Here is a 22,480-nt window from a genome sequence, read left to right on the forward strand (position 1 = left end):
ATGTGGATATATGCGTTACAAGTTTCTATGTGGTTTAAGTCAGTGGTTCTTAAACTGGGGACCCCAGTTTTATGTCATTTTATAAAATAAATGAATTTATCATAAAGTCTGTGTAATTAAATCTCAGAAAAATAAAGCTAATAACCAACAGCACTAAATTAAATAATTTAATATGTTTTTTTTAATTCAAATATTACTTTTTGGAAGGGGGGAGGAATGTGCCTAAAAAGTTTGAGAACCATTGGTTTAAGTGATCCAGTCACAAAAAGTTTTCAAACTCATTTGGACCTGGATTTATTTTACGGCCACTTAAGTAATACATCTTAATATTACTGTAGATGTAAATTGGGTCTCTGTTACATTTGTCTGGAAACCACAACTGCAAATTCGAGTGAACCTCTCAGCATCACTATTTGCTCGCTTTTAAGTGCACTTTTCCAATTTTAATTGTCCATCCTAGTATGTTGTACTTTTATCTGTTTAACTCCTTTAGGCAATCTTCTCTCAGGCTCTCTTCTGCCTGCACTTTCTATCTATAATAATTATACACATGTGACTGCTTCATTCAGAGCCACTTCACATCTGCAAGGCAGCAAATGAACGCTCTCTCTATTTTTTTTTTTTTTTAAAGAAAGCAGACCAAAAAGTCTTTCATGTATACATCTCAGTCATCTGGCTAATAGGTGTACTTCTGAAGCTCATGAATATGCATGGCCTGGGATATGATTATGTGAATGATTGACAGTCAGAAGAACCCTTCTTCTGTCAGTGGGGGTTGAAATTTAGCTACCTATTAACTGTTCACCCTAATGGCTGCCTGGGATTTTGTATCATCAACAGAACTCCTGAAAGATTAAAATTATAAAGATTTTAATAACATGCCATTTATAAAATGGCATAAAACACTTTGTAGATTCCAGTTTTCATCGTAAGTTATAAATATGCTTGATTATAGTGTTTCTCATACTTGGACTACGTTCACACTGCCATCAAAATCCAATTTTTTGCTCATATGTGCCCGATGTCTGTCTCTTTGTATTACAGTGGCAAAATTTTGTCAATCCGACTGAATTCCATACAATTGAAGGTTATGACGATACAGTTTACATGCACCCTTATCATTGCAATCTGATTTAAATGTTCGTTTACATGTACATTCTACAGAATCCGAACCAACGTCTGCGCAAGCGCACAGTCAGGGTTGCCAGATTCATTTATCAAACCTTCCGAATGGATATTCAAAACTAGCCCAAAAGCATCCCTATGACTGTCCATAGCCCAAATATCAATAAATAATCAATGAAATCATTTAATCTTTAACCCGCAGAAAAAACAACAACTGGTGGAAAAGTTTAAACAGTAGCCCAAATCTAAACATAAACCAAGCAGAAGACTTGGCGAAGCTACGCTGCTGACAGCATCTCTCGTTGAGTTCAGGCTTTATCTCTGGATTAAAGTCAAAACTGAGTTGGAGAAAGTTGTGCTTAAAAAGTTTTCAGATATAGGTAATGAAAACATGCTTCTCAAAAGGCAAAATGCTATTTTATTGCTTTAAGTAAACTAAGGTTTTAAAAGTTCACATAAACACTGCAGAATGTACGTTGCGTGTACAGCGCATGACTCCATTAACGTTACCTTAATTATGCGTGATGCCATTGCATTGTTGTTGCGTGTTTCTGTGACGAGAATCATGTTATATAAGAGCATGTGCACAATGCATTTTTGCATCCGACTGAGAAAATACTACGATTCACGCATTTACATTTAGTCATTTAGCAATCGGTTTTGTCAAAAGCGACTTACAAATGAGGTAAACAATAGAAGCAATTATAGCAACACAAGAACAGCAATACATAAGTGTTCTGGAAATAGTCTAATCAAGTCTAACACAGTATACATAGCCAAGGGTTGGTTAGTAAAAATTGTATTTTATTTTTTTTAAAGAAATGTACACGTTTACATGCGTGCTTTTCTCCTGCTGATTGGATCACAGATCGGAGTACACCACCCCCTTCAATACGATCCAAACTGGCATCCAATCGTCCTCAATCGTATTAATTAAGATGTTTAAATGATGGCTTTTCAATACGATTGAGCCATCAATACAATTACAAACAGATTATTTGGTTGCATGTAAACCTACCTAGTGTGAACAGCACAAACCACATGATTCTGGTTTGAGCTACTTCCAAATGTGGTTCTAAATCAGATACAGATCAGATGTTTTGCAATGCGACCCCAGTCTGATTATTCATATCAGAATTCATGCAACTTTTACGCCATTCTAGATCGATATGCGTCACAATTGCAGAAATATACATCAACGGCATGTTTGCAAAATCCCCTTAAAAACATTCAAGACAATAAATTTAAGCTTCTATTGCACATCGCCTTATACACAAAAGCCCCTAACATGCAAATAAGTGTTTTTGACTTTCCTGAAGCATTGTCCAGATGACCGACCCACACGTGACCCAGGAGCGGACTGCCTGATAAAATGCGACGACTGGCCGGTCTGCGCAGCTTTATATGAAGTCCACGACACCCGCTCAGTAGTCTGCACATTCATTTCCATATTACCGTGTGCTGTGCGTGACATATTATTGTTCTTCTGAGCACGCGATGCAGTTCAGGACCACGACCAGTTCACACAGCTGTCGGATTTTATCCACGTAATGTCAAACAAAAAGTCGGATATAAGCAAAGAATCAGAATTAAGCATTAATGTTTGCAGTCTGAACTTGGTCTTAGATTAACACAGGAAAAAGTCGTAGGCCCTGTTTACACCTGGTATTAAGATGCATTTTGGTTGATCGGAAAATACACCTCTATTTAACGTTTACATCAGTGCTAAATAGAGATGTATTTTTACTCATCTGCATGTGAGCAGTGTTTTTTTTTAAATGCGCTATTTTTCAGTGGCAGCTTTTTTGCACAGCCCTCATGACCTTGTGATCCCCAAAACCATTCGTGCTGAAACCATTAGATCTAGAATACAGCAATATACCTCAAAGTCGTTCTTTATGCTATTTAGGATTGTGCATTTTATGCTTTCATGCGGGTTTCTAATGTGCTTCATAACTAGTCCTATTTGTAGCTTTAATGTGAATAAATGCTCTTTTAAAACTTTTTATGAAAGTTTGAGTTCTATGAGTGACAGAATGTTGTCATAGTATAAAAAGCTTTTTAATCTCAAAACATCAAGGAATCGATTTCTCATAAGGCCCATTTAAAATCTCTGTTCTATACAAAAGGAGAATTGCCAGCAATGAATGTTTGTTATGTTGCCAGTGCTTTTTTATTGTTCTTTATGGGAAGTCTGCATTATCTATTGAGATTGTGGGTCTTGTAAATAATAAATAAATCCTTTATCAATAAATAAACCAAATGAAAGCATCTTTATCTCGGCAGCGCAGTGTGTCGACAATTAACTGGGGCTAACAAATTGGACACACGCAGGAGGAGGGAATACAGCGCAGCGTTTTCTTACAAAATCACGGATGCACTCAAAACATTTTCCCAGTTTGCTTTTTCCGCTGCCAGCCTCCCCCTCTGATGCCGCCTCCCTGTTACTGAAAGCCGTCACAAACGGACTCTAATCAGCCTTTGAGCTTTTTAACCACGCTGCTTGATTTGCTTCATTTATTGCTTTTCCTCGTCTTCTCTTTTTACCCTCTCTCGCTTTTCCGCGCAATTATTGATTTTCCCTATTCGATTTACAACAGAAAAGAAATGGTTTGCAGTTTTATCAAGAACAAATGCCTTGTTTAATTAGATTGTTTAATCATGCCTGGTGAAGTTAAAGATTCTGTCTGAATTTAATTGGGTGCTTTTCTTCACTATGAGACATGCAGGAGACCTCACAAGACTTCAGACCTCATCCTCTGTCTATCATCTATAGAGCGGGGAACCGTAACTGTAAAAGAATGATGTGAAACTTGCACAACGAGTGCTTATTGCTAATATGCAGTGGTCATTTCCACTTGCGATTCTTTTTTCTTTATTAGAAACTAAAAGGCTTTTCTGGTGCCTAGCAGACGAAACAAATCCTCAACTCTAAACTGCCATGTGTTTCCCTCCTGTGATTTCCTCTACATAAATAATCTCATGTTAATCTGTGAAATAATGTATGATTGCTGTAGTCAAACAACAGTATTATGTGCTTTAAAAATGCCATTGTGTTTTGAGCAATGCTGAATGCATCTGTGATCAGCCACAAATGAATAAATATTGTAGACAGTTTATCTTGCTACACAAAACCTATGCAACAACAACATTTTGTATTTTAGCTTTTGAGACTAGAGACATTTAAAGAAGTGTGTGACATGACAGTCTTATCTATTGGTTTTGCTGTAGTGTATTGTAAATGAGCTGCTGGTGTTCTGGAGTTTTCTGAAGAGATTCATGAAGAAGTGACTGCCAGGATTTTAAGAGACTCTTCAGTGTGCACTAAGTCAATAATGCTTCATTATTGAGGGCATGCACAAAAGATGTCATTTTGCATTTACAAGAGAAATGCCTGTTAGCCTGATAATAGCTGAACGTTTAAAGGAAAACACCACTGTTTTTTTATATTTTACTATGTTCTTACCTCAACTTAGATGAATTAATACATACCTATCTTTTTTCAATGTGTGCACTTTTAATCTTTGTACAGTGCTTTGTGAATGTGTTAGCATTTAGCTAGCCCCATTCATTTCTATGGCCCCAAACAAAAGTTGTATTTTGCGCCACCATACTTTAAATAGGGAAAACATGGAAGTGTTTGGTGGCTTCTAAATTCATCCCTGTTTGAAGCCATATGAATGAATGGGGCTATAGGCTAAATCCTAACACATTCATGCTGTACAAAGATTAAAAGTGCACGCATTGAAACAAAAATAGGTATATATTTATTTGTGTAAGTTGAGGTAAGAACATAATAAAATATTGAAATAATAACATTGTTTTATTTATTGAAATAAAACCCCTGTTATGTTTTTTGGTAGCACTTTATTTTAATGTCTTTGTTACATGTTGCATACGGAAATAATAACAGTAAATTGTGCATAATTGCATGTCACTATCCCTAAACCAAAGCATAATCCAAACCCTGTAGGTTGTAGATGTTGGTAATCATTATTATGACTTAATTTTTATAAATTAAAGGTATTATTGGTGATAAAGTGTAACCTGTTTTTTTACATTACATGTATTATTATTGTTATTATGCGAAGAACAACTTTGTGGTATAAAAACAGTACATTTTGTAATTAATGTTTTAAATTTACCATTACTGTTTTATTTGTACTACATGCATTGATAACAAAACTAGCAGAGATTCACACCGTTTATTCCCTTTATTTATAAAAATAAATTTTTTGATCTTTGACAGGCATTACATGGATTGATCTCATAGATTTTTTCTTTAAAAGTGCTCTAAAAATGTATCAGTTGGTTCTTTTTTAACCCATAATTTGGTAAAAAAAAAAAGGGACAAGCCCAGCCGTTGGGTTAAATTAACCCAGAAATTATATTTGACCCAACAATGGAGACTGTCCAACAAAAAATAACGGCTTCATAAGTAATTTGTGCAAGCACCTTATTACGATGTTAAGTGACGTATTAAGGGATTAGTGCCCTCTAGCGGCAGTAGCTTATAAATACAACCTGTTACGTTTTAAGGTTTTGCCTTATACATCAGATTAGACATTTAATTTTAAGAATTTGTAAATGTAGAAAGAGTTTCATAAACATTTATGGTTTTAAAGATATTTTGGAGCATCAAACCCCACCCTCACCCTAACATTAAACCCAACCACTTCTCAACCATATAAAACACAGCACGCAAATAAAAGTACAGTCAGGTATTTATTGCATAAAAAAGTATAAAAGTATTACAAACCATTTGCGAACTGAAGCCATACGATTACTTTATATAAAGAACTCATTCAAACATAAACCAGCTTGACGTAGACGGTCACAAGAGCCAATAGCGCTTAACATTCTTAGCTGAAGTAATGATCTGATTGGTCACGAGACACACGAAAGCCAATGCCTTTTCACAATCATAGATGATGTAGCATTGCGGCAGTTTTTGAATCAGTGTACGTTCGGATCTGATATTTACAGCTGATTGTCTTCACTTTTGCATCTTGTCTTCAAATAAATCGATCGTTTGACCTCGGTACACTTGTTAAATTTTAAGTACATTTTTTAAAAGTTGTGACTGTTTTGTATGCTGTGTTTATATCTATAATAAATAAATGGGTATGTTACGTGCCCTAAATGCCTCAATAGTGTAATGTGTAATAAAATATAATTAATCCTGGCTGTTTAAGATGTAAATGTTATCCCTGTACATGTCATCATAGCAAAATTATACCCCAAAATATAATTTTATACCCTAATATATTACGTTTTACCTGCTGTCGCCGGTAGAGGCGCTAATTTAGTAAATCCATCTATTGGTCGTATTTGGTGAAGTGGACAAACAACCAAAGCAATCATAGGGTTGCAGGATATGTTGCAACAATGGGTTAAAACAAACCAGCACTGGGTTGAAACAAAGTTAAATTACAACCCATGGTGCTGGGCTTGTTCCTTTTTGAACCAACGCTGGGTTGAAAATAATGAGTGTAGTCCCATAAAGATATCTGAACAGTACACATACTGTTTTTTATGTTCATGTTATTTATTCTATCTGTCTTGTTTAGTACTTTGTTTTGCTTGTACTGGCTCAGGGGTACTGTTTTGGTCTCTATTGTTGGAGTCTTTCGATTTGAAGGGATATTCTGTGTAACTCATAATGATCTCAGCAAGGTCTAACACAACTCTATAACACATTTTAGGTACACTATATTTTATACAGTACTGTGCAAAAGTCTTAGACCACCATGCTACCATAAGATTTGTTGTTTTTGCAATTGTATAGTGATCATATATAATAATTTATCAGTCTCTTTATTAGAATACAACCAGAAAATACAGGAAATGTGTATGTAGGATTAAAAACTGTATAAATGTCTGAAGTGTCAAGTATTTAAGGTAAACTCCCCTTCCACTTGAGCAATAGCAGCTGCAGGATCTCTTAAACCTAAATGAAATTAAATCCTAATTTCTAATTCTAATCGAATGACTTCAGGACTTCATTCTCCTAAAAAAAGCTCAAGATGTGTTTCGTGTCAAGAGAGGTCACACTAAATACTGACTGATGCCTGAAGAAGACATTTAGCTCTGAAAATTATTTTGTTTCAATTTTGTGTACATATTTTCTGTTTATCTTAAAAAGAGTGAAAAATAAATATGGATGGACATTAAAACTTTGCTGAACAACAAAGCTGGTTATGGTGGCCTAAGACTTGCACAGTACTGTACATCATTTATAATATCTCAGTTTGATAACCGAAATGTTAAGTAGTATGTCAGCAGGCAGTGGTTTTATACTGCAGACTTCTCAAACACACAGCTGTCACATAAAACAGAATTCTGAATTTTTTTAAAAATATATATATATATATATATATATATATAATTATATGCTTATATGCTTAGTGTATATAACACAGGATGTCCAAAGCCCAATCAGAGGTTAAAAAAGCAAAATCATACTGTGGTTTGTTAAATCAGCTTCGCTGCAGGGATTGTGTTTTCGGACCAGAGGTATAAGTGTGTTCACGTCGCTGTTATTCTGGAGATGGTCCAGGCTTAAAGACGAATTATGAGAATTTGCTAGAAGTGCAGAAATGCATAGTGGGGATTACTGGAGCCAAAGCATTAGTTGAAAATTGGATTTTTAGCAAAGAGCCATTAAAGCAGAAAAAAAATCAAGTATGAAGTTTAACAGATGCTTATTTACTTGTGGGTATAAAAATTTTTCATATTTTGTTCTATTGCAAGAAAGTCTGTGTGTGTTCACGGACAAATGAAGTAGTGATGCAGTAGCATATGTTTACTGTGTTTGAAAGTGTGCCTGAACCATATGCATGTTCCCAAGAACACACATGAGTAACATCACTTTTACTTTTAAAAGGATAGTTCACCCAAAAATGAAAATGATGTCATCCTTTACTCACTCTTATGTTGTTTCAAACCTGTATACATTGCTTTATTCTGATCAACACGAAGGAAGATATTTTGAGGAACGTTTGTGACCAAACCATTTGTGAGTCCCATTCACTTCCACATGGGAAAAAGATTACTGTGGAAGTAAACAGGGCTTCGTTTTTGGAAGAACTATTCCTTTAAAGGATTAGTCAATTTTCTTAAAAAATCCAGTTAATTTACTCACCACCATGTCATCCAAAATGTTGATGTTTTTCTTTGTTCAGTCGAGAAGAAATTATGTTTTTTGAGGAAAACATTCCAGGATTTTTCTCATTTTAATGGACTTTAATGGACCCCAACACTTAACCCTGTACACTTAACTGTACAGCGTATTTTGAATGTGTTAGCATTTAGCCTAGCCCCATTCATTCCTATGGTAGCAAAAAAAAGTTTTATTTTGTGGCACAATACTTACTGGTATAACTCCTCATGTAACAGTCTTTAAATAGGGAAAACACGGAAGTGTTTTGGTGGCTTCCCTGTTTGGTAGGAATGAATGGGTCTAGGCTAAATGCTAACACATTCACAACACGCTGTACAGTGCACGCATTGAAAAAAGATAGGTATGTATTAATTTGTCTAGGTTGAGGTAATAACATAGTTTATTATGGCAAAAGGGTAGACTATTCCTTTAACTCAACACTCAACAGTTTTTTTTCAACAAAGTTTCAAAGGACTCTAAACGATCCCAAACGAGGCATAAGGGTCTTATCTAGCAAAACAATTGTCTTTTTTTGACCAGAAAAATTAAAAATATGCACTTTTAAACCACAACTTCTGGTCTATCTCCAGTCCTGTGATGCACCAGCGCCACCTCACGTAATTACGTAATGCCGTGGAAAGGTCGTGTGTTACATATATGAAACGCACGTTTGGGGACCATTTTTAAAAATAAACTGACACAAAGATATTATTTAGTATCGTTCCACTTACAACAACGGAACGGTCCTCTTTCTCCACACTTGTAAACACTGGGGCGTAGTTTCACATACTTCATCCGTGACCTCTTGACGTGATGACGTATTACATGAGGTTGCGCTGGCGCCTCACAGGACCGGAGGAAGACGAGAAGTTGTGGTTTAAAAGTGCATCTTTTTTATTTTTCTTGTCAAAAATGACAATCGTTTCGCTAGATAAGACCCTTATGCCTTGTTTGGGATCGTTTAGAGTCCTTTGAACCTCTGTTGAAAAAAACTGTTAAGTGTTGAGTTAAGTGTTAAGTGTTGGGGTCCATTTAAGTACATTAAAATGAGAAAAATCCTGGAATGTTTTCCTAAAAAAAAACATAATTCCTTCTTCCCTGAACACAGAAAGACATCAACATTTTGGATGACATGGTGATGTGCAAATTATCTGGATTTCTTTCTTTAAAAAAATTACTTATCCTTTAAGTGCTGATTTGCATCTGTCTTCTACACATATTCATTGATCTGCATTTCTAAAACCTAGTACTGCATGTGCAGACGTGACCCTATGTTTGCCTTGTCCCTCTTCTTCATTGTGTTTTCTTAAGCTCCTCTGGTGCTCGTAAATCCACTCATAGTGTGAAATAGCATCCTGTGCCCATGACGGTCACACCTGACGCACCTGTAGGTAATTCAATAAGAATGAGCCACATGCCAGCAGCCCTGTGCTCCTTAAAGTGTTATTCTGACATCTTATTTCTGTCTGCCATAACCCATACCAGCATAACCTCAGCAACAAAACACATTCATACTGATTACAGGCCTGTTCACACCACAGCCAAATGTGACCCTGTCTTTGAGATGACACTACTCAGTCCCTATTAAAGATATCAAGGTTATATTTTTACAAAATGTTCTTTACATTATGTAGGATGATTGGGTCACAAATGTTTGGAATCATGAAAACTTTTGAGTCATTCACATTTTGTATTTGGTGTATATCAGCCTAAACTAATATAATCCTCCAGAAGTCATTGTTCTAACAAATGCTCTTCTTGCTTTCTCTCTCTTTTAGTGAGTAAACTACAGGTGCACAAAATCAACCAGAGCCTGCAGTTTCTTGAGGACAGTCGGGTGCGTGTCAACTGTTCCATCACCTCTCAAACCAGCCCTGAATCCCAGCATGCCGTGCTGTGGTACGCCCACAAAACCGAGCCAGGAGTACCTGACGAGCTGCTGTTAAAGATCGAGCACTCTGGAGCGTTCGAGTACGGAGCGTATGCGGAAGAAGAGCGTCTGCGCAGCCGCGTGCAGTCAGAAAGGCTTTCTCCTCGGCTGTACAGCCTGACCTTGCACCGCTCCGAGACCAGCGATTCTGGAACGTACTACTGCCGCGTGGAGGAGTGGCTCATGGACCCTGAAGGAGCCTGGTACCGCTTGGCACAAGACGATTCGGGCTTCACACATGTGGTGGTGAGACAGCCAGGTAAGAAGGTGGTTGCAATATGTACAATGGCACCCTACTGACAAAGTTGGCCTCAGTTTCTGTAGCCGAGCCATTCAATTTTAGATTCAGTTGTAGGGGCGCGTTACAGTCCCATGGGCTTATCGGGCCATCTGGCACGGAAAGAACAGCATGAAAACATTCTCCCCCTGTGACCATCGTGGACCCCAGCCATCCTGAGCCCAAGCCGAATCATTCATCAGCATGTGTGTCTTTATAAGAGAGATAAAACAGAACAGAGCCTTTGTACCCTCCCCACACCGAATGAGCCGTACCACATGGGACCTTAGCACTCACACGCTACCCACTTGCATGTGGTGAGGGGGAGTCCGAATCACAGTCACAATCACAGCTGATAGCACCCACAGGCCTTATTCATAAAGCCCATCTGAGCACCACACAGATGCTGTTTTGCTGTTCTCCCCACAGAGACCCCTTCTGTAAACTCCCATAACTATTAATGTGCTTTTTGTGCCCCATGCCACACCCATGACTTTGCCCCTGGCCCTTTGTACAGTATGTACATCTAATATGGCTCAGGTGACTATGCAATACTTTTGTGATGTCACCCGGGCTCGTTGAAAGCATGTGGCTTGATTATTATTTCTGAATCTTATTCAACTATAACAGATGAAAAAGATCCTGGTAAAACTAATGAGTAGGTCTAGTCTTGCATCCTTTTAATGGCAACAGCAATAATAAAGAATGCCTTGGCATGCATAGCTTTCTATTCGTAGCTTTCTTATATGAGAAGTGAGTTTTGTTTTATAGTCTCCTGACTGCAGCTGCCTAATCTTATCTATATTAAAAGGTGTTTGGCATTGCAAACATGTCTAATCCGTCCTTCACATCCTACCTGACAAACTCATCAGTATTACTGCCCTACACACGGGTCATCGACTTACCGCTTGTGCACAGACACGTTTTGTTGTGCAGTTTGTCATCTGGTTTATTAAGCGAAATAGTTTTAGATGCACAGGTGGCCAAGACATCTGCTCCGCTGAGCTCAACAAGGTCACCAAAGTGAGTTTTGGCAGATCAAATAGAGTTTGTTGGTCAAGTAACTTTGTAAAAAACAATAACGCAATCGGGGCCAATGGTGTAGCCGTCAGTCGTCTGACATATGGTGCAGACGCGCTTTCGGCGACCCAGGATCGATCTCCGTCCCCTTTGCCAATCCTGTCTGTCAGGGGTGTCCACTCCTGCTCCTGGAGGGTCGGTGTCTCTGCAGAGTTTTATTCCAACCCTAATCAAACACACCTGATCCATCTAATCAAGGTCTTACTAGGCAGACTAGATACTTTGAGGCAGGTGTGTTGAGGGAAGTTTTAGCTAAACTCTGCAGGACACCGGCCCTCCAGGACCGACTTTGGACACCCCTGCTGTACGTCATCTGTCAAATAAAGGCAAAAAGGGCCCCAAAAATAACTTTGTCTCTATAAAGTCAATCTTGAAAAGTGTTTCTACACACATTAAAAATGTATTGCTGAATCCAAAAAAAAGAGTTGCAGAATTGCAGAGTACACCGTTAACTCTTCCCCCGCCATTGATGAGTTAACTCATCAATTAAAAGAAAATGCATCCCTGCTAATGACGAGTTTTTCCGGCAATTCGTAATACTGCTATTATCCTTACGCAACTTCTAAAACCCGGAAGTATAGCCATGGGCAAACAGCTGTATGTCCTTGTAAGTTTTGAGGATCACTCTGAATTAGATCTCGATCAAAAAGTCTTTAAAAAAAAATCATTATCAAAGCTTTTTGCGCAAAATTGTTTCTTTTTTAAGAAACTTACCCATATTTGAGAGGTGATAAAAGAGGATAAAATTTTTATTTTTTTTTAAAGCAGAGGGTCTGTTCTTTCATTTCATATATTGTATGTTTATATATTTGAAAATAATGAATAATGTTGGCGCTGGCTGGCAACTTAAAAAAAAGGGTGCGCAAAGAGTTAAACAGTTTTTTCCATGTCTGTGTTGGGGATTATTTGTGCAGGGTTAAAACGGTGGCTCGATGAGGCATTTGAGCCACTGCACATGGCCCCGCCCCTAACACGATTGTGAGCATCCAATTAGGTTGCAGCTGTATTTGAAGTTTGAGAGGTGACTGGAGCTTCCTCCGAGTGGGTGTGGTTTCATTCAAATTTGGTTGGGTGGTTAATAACACATTTTTCTGTGGTTTAACAAACTCAAAGATTTTATATCTGACTTTACAGGGACTTTAAAGGCGGGGTGAATGATCTCTGAAAACCAGTGTTGATATTTGAAAACACCTAAACAAACACGCCCCTACCCCAATAGAATCTGGACCTTCTTTTGATAGACCCACCCCACACATACGCAACCCAGGTAATAGAGACAGAGCGCAGCGCGTCATAACCTGAAAACCACGCCCACCGGGGGGAAAACAATCCAACCGTCTCCATTGACTTTGTATTGCGAGAGGCTGCCTCCTTGTCATTTCTGGCTTATAACAAAAAACAGAATAATGCCTAAAAGCTGCTGTGTGACAATATGTACAGCTAACAAGCCAAAGAACCCAGAAATAAGTTTTCATAAGATGTCGACCTCAAAAAACGAGCGTTTAAAGACACAAAAGTGGAAAACAGGCAACTTTTCATAGTACTCCTATTAGTAGAACTGCGTCCACTAGGGGGAAATGTAGTCGGCGATCCACTTTTTTCTCCTTAAAGGTTGGGTTTTACTGCTCGACAGCTTATAAAAACTTATTTCTGGGTTCTTTGGCTTGTTAGCTGTACATATTGTCACACAGCAGCTTTTAGGCATTATTCTGTTTTTTGTTATAAGCCAGAAATGACAAGGAGGCAGCCTCTCGCAATACAAAGTCAATGGAGACGGTTGGATTGTTTCCCCCCCCGGTGGGCGTGTTTTTCAAATTTGCATAACTGCGCTCTGTCTCTATGATGTTGGTTAGTAGACACTCCCCTTAATGCTGATTGGCTACAAGTGTGTTTTGGTACTCTGCCCAACTCCCTTTTCCAAAGTGTTTTTCAAAAATCATGCACCCCGCCTTTAAAACAAAACAATAATGCAAATCGGACACATTGACATGGATCTAATGTATTCTTTCCAAATGCATTTTTCCTAGTTTGCAGCATTTAATCATCATTTCAGCAATCTGTAACTTGAGCTGTCTTTTGTGAATCCCATCTAGATGTGCTTGAAAACTCTTCAATTTTATTTCCCTGGGGATAAATAAGCATCATATCACCTTCCCGGTGCATCGTTGCCTGAAATAGCATCCGTATTTGTAAAAAGATTGTAAATGAAAAGTTCACCACCACCTAATCTGCCATCTTTACAGTCGAACTGCACCGATTGCACATGAGCAGAAGATAAGAGCAGGCCCTTAAAGTTTCCAAGAGAAATTCAGTATTTTTAGCCCAAATTCAGCTCAGGCCCCTCTGAAGAATCTTGCGATTTCTCACGCTAAATGTGTGCTGATCTCCACCTTCATCTGAGAGTGACACACAGCACAGCTTGTGTGAGACCCTGCAGAAATTGGTTTAAGAATAGAGAGGTTGTGTTAGAATATGCAAATCCATTTCATACCCGTGCAAACCTTCAAGTAACACAAGATATTCTGCTTAGCTCTGAATTTATTTACTGTAGTTTAAGACCGCATTAAATGACTCAACAGGTGCAGTTTGTCTTTATATTTATTACTAAAACAGGGAGCTTAGATGGGACAAATCGAACGACTCATCCTTTTTTGTATATAGCCAGTTGGCTTCTAGTGGCTCATGAAGCATGATTTGTTTCTTTCTAGTGGCAGTCTTTAAGTATATGATCTTAAATCTTGCATATATAGACTACATTTCTTCAAATAAATTGACTCAAAAGAATCAAAAGAATACTAAAACAGGAACTTTTTCATAAACATCATCATACTTTAAATGAATCTAATTATCGGTTTTGTTTACAGTGGCGAAATTACAAGTGGAGGAGGCAGAATCCAATATCACAGTGCCTGAAGACGGGTCAATCCGGCTTGGCTGTAGCATCCCATCTCAGTCATCGAAAGATTCCCGCTTTTCTGTATCCTGGTATGTGAATCGTCAGGGACAGGAGGAGGATGATTATCAATGTGTCTTTTCCATCGGTCACGATGCAGTGTTTGGTAACGGCAACTGCAGCCCAACGGAGGAGCCCGGTCCGAACTCTCGCCTGCAGTTTGAGCGCACCACCTCCGATCTGTACAGTCTGACCATCCAGAAAGCTCGGTCAAGAGATGCAGGCAATTACTATTGCCACGTGGAGGAGTGGCTGCTGAATCCACGCAACGCCTGGTACCGCCTGGCCACCAACAACTCTGGGGTCACCATTGTTAATGTTCTGTGGCAGGGTAAGGGTTTGCATTTTATAAATCACATAAAGTACGTATGGTGTATTATTTTCCAAGCGTTGCATTTCCTGCTGAGGAGTAATTCAGTAAGAAATTGTTATGTCTATACTGACAGCAATGATGCGTGAAGCAACAGAATCACTTCCATTAGAACGTGCCATGTTTAATATATAACTGTGTGGAGCAGGACCAATGAGATTTGACCCGAATAAAATGGCAACTGAGGGAGCAACAGAATGACGCTTGTAGCATCTCAGGCTTATTGTTTATATGCTTAAATTGAAGTACTACCGGTAGTTGTGCAATGTGATACTGTATATATGTATAGACGGTATTTGCAAATCACATTGGGCAGAACATAGGACAGAAATGAAACTATTACTAATACTGATAAACATGTATCATTATAAAATGCTTAGAGTGTAACATACTATTGTGCATAAAATTGCACAGTGTACTCTGTGGAGTATTTTTTAACTCTTAATGGGGTCGCACACCGGACGAGAAGCACAGCGCCGTGCCATGAATCTAAAAACAGAACACATTATTTTCTATGAATGTATGCACACTGTCGGCAGTTGTCCGCTGTGACTCTGGACACTGCTCAAATCCCTGCGTGCCACTCACATAGTTTAACATTTAAATAACATATTTGTTTCAAATCATTAGCGATTAACAATGGCTGCTAACATATAATTTGTGTTTTGAAGTAGATGCTATCTGACTATTTAATGTGCACTTTGGTTTTGGTTTGGTTTCCGCTGAACATTTCTGCCTTCCGATTAGTTGCCACCGAACAGCGTCATAGCTCATTATCATAAAGTTGAGCTGATTTTAACTCTCCTTGACGCTCACAACATCCAAGACGTGCTGGGCCGCTGCTTGCCGCCGGCTCTCATCGAAAATGAATTGCTGAGTCCCAATTCGCATACTATCCGTCCTAAATAGTATTCGAAACTAGAATTAGTACGTCCCAAATCGTAGTATGTTGAAATGAGTATCCCAAAGTAACAGGATGGTCTACTATTTCCGGTTAGAATTCGAAGTGCAGATCAATGCACACTCTAACGGCTAATATTGCCCACAACCCATTGCGTGCGGGAGGGAGGAGCTTAACCACACTGACCCTCTTGCTTATTTGTAGTAATACTGTGGCTGTAGAAATGTTAACTTTTTTAGTCCAACGAAAGAAACATGGTTACTACACTTTTACTATAGTAAAAGCATGGTTCATTTTCATCTGGGTATTTTTGAGTTATATGTAAGTATAAAATACGTTAAACAATAGTTATACTATAAACTTTTTAATATTTGGACTTTAAAATAGTAGCTTGTGTTACACACATTGTACATGAACGTCAGAACCAGCCGCCTCACAAACGACCTGCGTTTGGTTCTAATGACGCTCGGCTTTACTCCTCAACTTGGTAGAACACATTGTAATATGTATTGTGAAAAAATCGATGAGAAATAAAGATGGGAATAGTAAATAAAATTATATTTGACATAAGTTACAAGAATGAATGAAATATTGTTAACAGTCTTGGAGTGCGTAACTAGGCAACCACGTTTTCGTTCACGTTGCATGACGTCATCGAAGTATGTCCCAGAACGTGCATACTCTTTTGCTGCACTCTCAAAAGTATGTACATTTTCCTCACAAAAACAGTACATACTTTTAGGTCGTAGTATAAGTAGGCAAAGCATAGTTCATTTGACTCGTACGTGTACACAAACGTTTGCCACATGTGCTTTGCGACAAAATGCAATAGCTTTCCTGTCCTACATACTTCATGCACCTGTCCTAACATGCGAGACCGGTTACAAAAATCTGATGGTGCGCCTACAATGCACACATACTATTCTGATGATGAAATGTGTGTCGCATACACTGTACACGAACCCACACGTAAAAACTGAACTATATTTCAGGCTAGTTTAAACTAAATAGGCTCAAATTAACATGATTTTATTTTTTGGTTACAACAGCACAAATTTATCAAATGATTGAAATAGCACAAATGTGCATATCACAATGGTTTGCAATAGCTGAATATTTTTATTACTTTAAACTTATGTGTACTAAAGGTTTTAGGTTGATACAGATAGCAGGAAGATGGGCACATAAATATTAGGGCCGGAAATCTGACAATTTTAACTCTTTCCCCGCCATTGACGAGATAACTCGTCAATTAAGAGAAAACGCTTCCCTGCCAATAACGAGAATCTCCGGCTTTCCGTAATATCGCTATTACCACTTCTGCAACTTATATAACCGAGAAGTAATGACTCATGTGAAAGAAAAAGAACTCTGTGTATGTTTTAAAGATCGCTCTGCGTCTGATCGCTATGAAAAGTCCTTCACAAAAATGAAATTATCTCTGCTTTTTGCTCAAAATTGGGTGTTTGAAGAAACCTACTCATATTTGAGAGGTGATAAAAAGAGAACAAATGAAAGTAGGATGAAACTTTTTTTTTAAAGCAGAAGGTATTTTCTTTCATTTGATATATTATTTGGTTATATATTTAAAGAAGAACATTTTCTGGAAGGCATTAAACTTTTCTGATGCTGGCGGGGAAAGAGTTAATAGAGGCCAAAGGGATTTTAAAAACTTCAAGCATTATTGTGCATTGAATATTGAATAAAATTGAAAATACACAGTGTACACTGTGAAGTATTTAGTAACAAAATATTTTGAAGATAGCCTCACATTAACTAGACTTTGTTGCATTGTTTAGGACAAGGCACAAACATGCATTATTAACTGAATAATTATAGTACTTCAAAATGATGTATACTCAAAAGTGTTTTAGGTTAATGCAGATAGAAGATAGACTGGTACATAAATTTTAGGGCCTGAGTCTTGATGTTTTTTAATATATTTCAAATGTATTTCACAAACTTTCAAAATCAAATTATTATTAAAGGAACAGTATGTAGGATTGTGGCCAAAACTGGTACTGCAATCACAAAACTTGTGCCTAAAACTGGTACTGCAATCACACGACTGGTGGCCAATACACAACATGACAACATAAACATCAGTTGAGGGCTGCAACTCAACTTTTTAAATGACAATAACCTGGCCGGACCACTAGTGCGAGTAATTTAAGTATTTGAAATGAAAATGATTTCTTAATGTCTAGTGACATGTCAGGGCCATTTTATGATTAATTTATATAAATGTACATACTTACATACTGTTCCTTTAAAGGAGCATTTCACCCGTAGAAACATTAATTTTTATTGAAAGTGTGTCATATTTGTAGTCGAAATTTAACATACATTTAGAATTTTGTGCCTATTTGACAGAGAAAAGGGGTGTTTGTAGTCTCACCCCCTCAACAAAGATATTGGACTTCCTTCTTTCAATGATGCAAAATGATGATTTTTACATCATTGTAAGAAGGAAGTGCAACACTGAAATCTGTATTTCTCCTGTCTCAGTGGCAACTGAGAAAATTAAGCATGACCATTCAAAAACATGACTGGGGTTCTAACTATACAAAGCTTAATGCAAATCGGTGAAGTGTCCCTTTAAGTTAATGCATATTACTACTTACTGTAGGACAAAATATATAATATAAATATTTATATATATTTGCTTCCCTCCTCTAGAGTCTACCCTACAATCTGTGGTTTGTTCCAACGACTCCCTCTTCTACTTCGTCTTCTTCTACCCTTTCCCGATCTTCGGCATCCTCCTCATCGCTGTCCTGCTGGTGCGTTACAAGAGCCGCAGCTCCAGTAAGAATCAGGAGGGCAAGAACGGAGCTCCCCTCCTGTGGATCAAAGAACCCCACCTGAGTTATTCCCCCACCTGTCTGGACCCTCCAGCTCTCAGCCTTCACCCCGGCTCTGTGGAGTAACGGCGACGTGGACGTGACCCTGTCTCAATAAGAGACTCGCTCATCTACACTTTTTCTCTCTATTTTTCTTCTTCTCCTCGTCCAGGATGAGGCCACCAGGATGTAATCTGGGCTTCTAGCCTGGCCCGTCAATCCGTCCATATGACTGACTAAGATCTTCTTCTGTTGAAGTTGCCATGGCTACGGTGGCTGCTGGTGGTGATGCCTAGACATTTCCATCACTTTCTTTATTTAATGCGGCTTTTACTTAACATTCTCGCTCTTGTGATGACATTTTTCTTTGAGGTTGCAGCGTCTGTGGGCTTTGATGTATTTTAGCACTGCGTGCCAGGATGAAAAGACACAGGTTTATATTTTTTGCTTTTTCTCCCGTTTATGAAGTCTGGTGCAAACCACTGCGTTTTATTTGTTATTTTATTATTATGTCAGTGCTGAGTTTTGCTTCCAACGTTTCGGGAAGGTCAGTGGTGGACCGTGAACATCTCGTAACAATGGTATATGGATGAAGGACGAAAAGGACAATCTTTCCTCGGAAAGCTGACGATGGATGTACATTATAAGATTTTGTGAGCGCGCGTGTGTGTGTGTTTGTGTGAGTGTGCCACTGAACTGATCTGAGAACTGCCTCTGTTTCGACAGATACATACAGAGTATAGAGAGCCCACATCACCCACCGACTCCTGGATATAAATGTATCTCCAGCTCATTCTCACTGCCAAAACCAATTAAATTTTTAAAGCGACACATTGGAAAAAAATCTGATTTAAAGCCACAACGTAGGATTAGAAAAATGTAAATAAATCTTGTAACACAGACCGTCTGATATCATCCAGTCGGAAAAAGACACGTTTCCAAGTCATCCAAGATGTTTTAACACCTTTGCAAATTAGTCTTGTTTTGAGGTCCCATCACAACGTTAAAGAAAAGTAATTTACCATCAAAACACCCTTTCGTATACGAGTATATGTGTGTGTGATAGTTTGTGTATATAAATACACAACATGACCCCAAATGTACTGTAGTGCCTGTTCTCTTCAGTGTTAAATATTTCCATAGTGCTAAATAGATACAAATGGAGGCTGACGTGGAGCGATCTGTCGGGCATGAAGGGCTTTTCTCTCCACCTCTCTGGATTTTTTTGAATATCAACCAGGACAATACTGACTCCAGGGACGTCTTTAGTGCCAAGACCTTTCATCATTATTCATGCCCTGCAAATGATCTGGAGTAAAGCAAATGTTGTCAGTTTAGAGACATTCTGTGTATATGAATTTTCAGCTTATTAAACAAAGACTTACAAAGGTAATCGATGCTGATGATTAGACATTTTGTTATACAGTATATACAGTAAGTCATATGTTGTTGCTGTTTTCTTTATGGGTTTGTGTATGAAACATGGTGCCCAAACCATCTGAAAAAACGTGAAACAAACTAATGCACCATTTCATAACCTGTGACCTGTAAGCGCACAATAGAGTGATAAATATGTGATTTATATCTCTAAACGTTAATCTAAAGATCGAAATTATTATTGTTTGCTTTCATGAAAACATCAAAAGACACTGCCAACCCATTTTCCATTGAAGAGTACTCAACATTCAACTTACTCGACAACATTCTAAAGGGACGTCGCAAACATCTGTACTATTTGTTTTTAGCGCTAGTGTGAATAAATCTTAAATTTCATTTTTTATTTCAAGCAAGTCACGGACTACAAAACAAAATGTGTTGTCTAATAGCAGTGACGGGCATCTCACTTATAGGCCACATGCTTAACAAGACTTTGTTGTTCACTCAATATCAACAACGTGACATCATGCTTAGTGTTTTGTGGCCCAGCGTGCCATCACTCGCGTAATCTTGACAGTCAACTGATATCTGTATTTGAAACATCGCAGCTTTTCTGTAAATGAAATTTAGATCCACTTGAAGCTTGTGATTGTCTTATTTATTGGACCATAAAACACCTAGATAGAATCTGTGAACTTCATAAATCTGCATAGACATTTTGCAGAAACTTTGAAGATTTACTGTGCAGAGGATGGTGGGAAATGATTGGACTGTTAAGCAGAATGATTGGAGAATACGGTGATGATCTAGCTCTCTTTATCGCTACTCAATTTTGTCAATCTGTACAGTGCATGATGAGTAAGGGGGGACATTTTAATGTCTGAAATTGAGAGTTGTGCCATTTGTGACATCACGTCAGATCAATCCCACCCTCTCCATCTTCCACTTGTGGAAGGCCTCGCTGATCCTTATTTGGTAATTTTAATCTTTCTTCAGTTATAATCACCACAAATCTGACCTACACAACAAAAAATGTGCTTGATGATGCTGTAGAAGAACCATATCTGGCTGAATGGTTCCATAAAGAACCTTTGACTGAAATGGTTCTTCTATGGCACTGCTGTGAAGAACCTTTTAAGCACCTTTATTTTTTAGGGTGTAGTTGTTTATCATATGCACTATTTTACAAAATACAACGAACACTCCCCGAAATAAGGTTCAAGAAGGTACAAAAGTTGTCACTGGGGTGGTATATATTTTTTCAAAAAGTATACCTTTGTATACTGGTACCTTATATTTGTACCTACATATTAAAAGGTACCGTCCCAGTGACAACAACAAACAACAAAACAAGCAAGAACAACAAAACAAGCAAGAACACCTATTATTAAATGTACCTGTTAAAGCTGTGTTCCCTTCATTCAGATTTTGTGAATTGGTTTTATGCTTCAGCTTTCCTTAAGCAGGAGATGGACAGTGTCGTATTGATTGTGACAGTGTAATTTGCGATTCAATCTGTACAGAATCATTCAGAACTTTAAATAGTGTTTTGTAGTTCAACATGCCCAGCTGAATCATAATGTTCTCACAATGTTGTAAATGCATTTCGAGGGCTGCATGTTATGGCTGTGTACTGACAGTGTAGCTGCAGGAAAAAAACGACAAAACAAAGAGAAAAAAATACTTTGTGTTGATGTGTTCAGTTCAGCCAGTGCTGCTTTTTCAAGTGGTGATTTTTATGTTTCTTTTTTTTAAATAACCAAAATAGTGCACTGAATCTTGAAAAATATTGCCATAGTTTTTTTATGCTTGTGTTTTTGTTGTACTCTGTTTAAATTTTGTGTTTTTTTATATCTATTCATATATTTTATTCAATCGTAGCAATTGCTGTTATGAAAAGCACTTTGCTATTGTTAGTTGATTGCAATAAAACATTCAGTGCACAGTGATTTGGATTGTGTTTTTATAATGTGTCAGTTTTTACCTTCCTGTTTTACAAATACAAAAAATAGCTGTCACTGGGACGGTACCACTTTACAAAATGCATATTTGCACCCGAAAATATGTACCTTTAAGGTCTTAGCCCACCATGCCAGAATTAGATTTGTTGTTTTTGCAATGTTATAGTGAACATATATAATTGTTTCTCAGTCTCTTTAATAGAATACATCCAGAAAAAAACAGGAAATGTGTATGTAATATTAAAAACTGTATAAAAGTATAAGCTGAAGTGTCAAATTTTTAGGGTAAACTCCCCTTCCACTTGAGCAATAGCACGAAACTGCAGGATCTCTTAAAGGTCACGTTCTTCCTGATCTTGTTTTTTTAAACCCTAGTTAGTGTGTAATGTTGCTATAATAGCATAAATAATACCTGTACACAGTGTTCGAATTGAAAGGGCTCTGGGGGGTCCCGGACCTGCTATAAGCCTCGAGGGACCCCCCATAAACCACAAAAATATA

The 22,480-nt window shown here is 37.9% G+C and overlaps 1 protein-coding gene across 1 annotated transcript in view; it reads left to right on the forward strand.

Moving 5' to 3' along the window:
* The window catches only part of igsf3 (immunoglobulin superfamily, member 3), a 173,855-nt gene extending 151,888 nt beyond the window's left edge, over positions 1 to 21,967 (forward strand). Inside the window, exons 7-9 of the mRNA XM_065249009.2 lie at positions 10,066 to 10,476; positions 14,439 to 14,858; positions 18,478 to 21,967. Coding sequence (XP_065105081.1) covers positions 10,066 to 10,476; positions 14,439 to 14,858; positions 18,478 to 18,728 — 1,082 coding nt within the window. The 3' untranslated portion in view covers positions 18,729 to 21,967. The remainder of the gene's footprint in view (positions 1 to 10,065; positions 10,477 to 14,438; positions 14,859 to 18,477) is intronic.
* The last annotated feature ends 513 nt before the right edge of the window (positions 21,968 to 22,480 follow it).

The sequence above is a fragment of the Paramisgurnus dabryanus genome, chromosome 15, assembly GCF_030506205.2.
Source record: "Paramisgurnus dabryanus chromosome 15, PD_genome_1.1, whole genome shotgun sequence".
Taxonomy (NCBI): Eukaryota; Metazoa; Chordata; class Actinopteri; order Cypriniformes; family Cobitidae; genus Paramisgurnus; species Paramisgurnus dabryanus.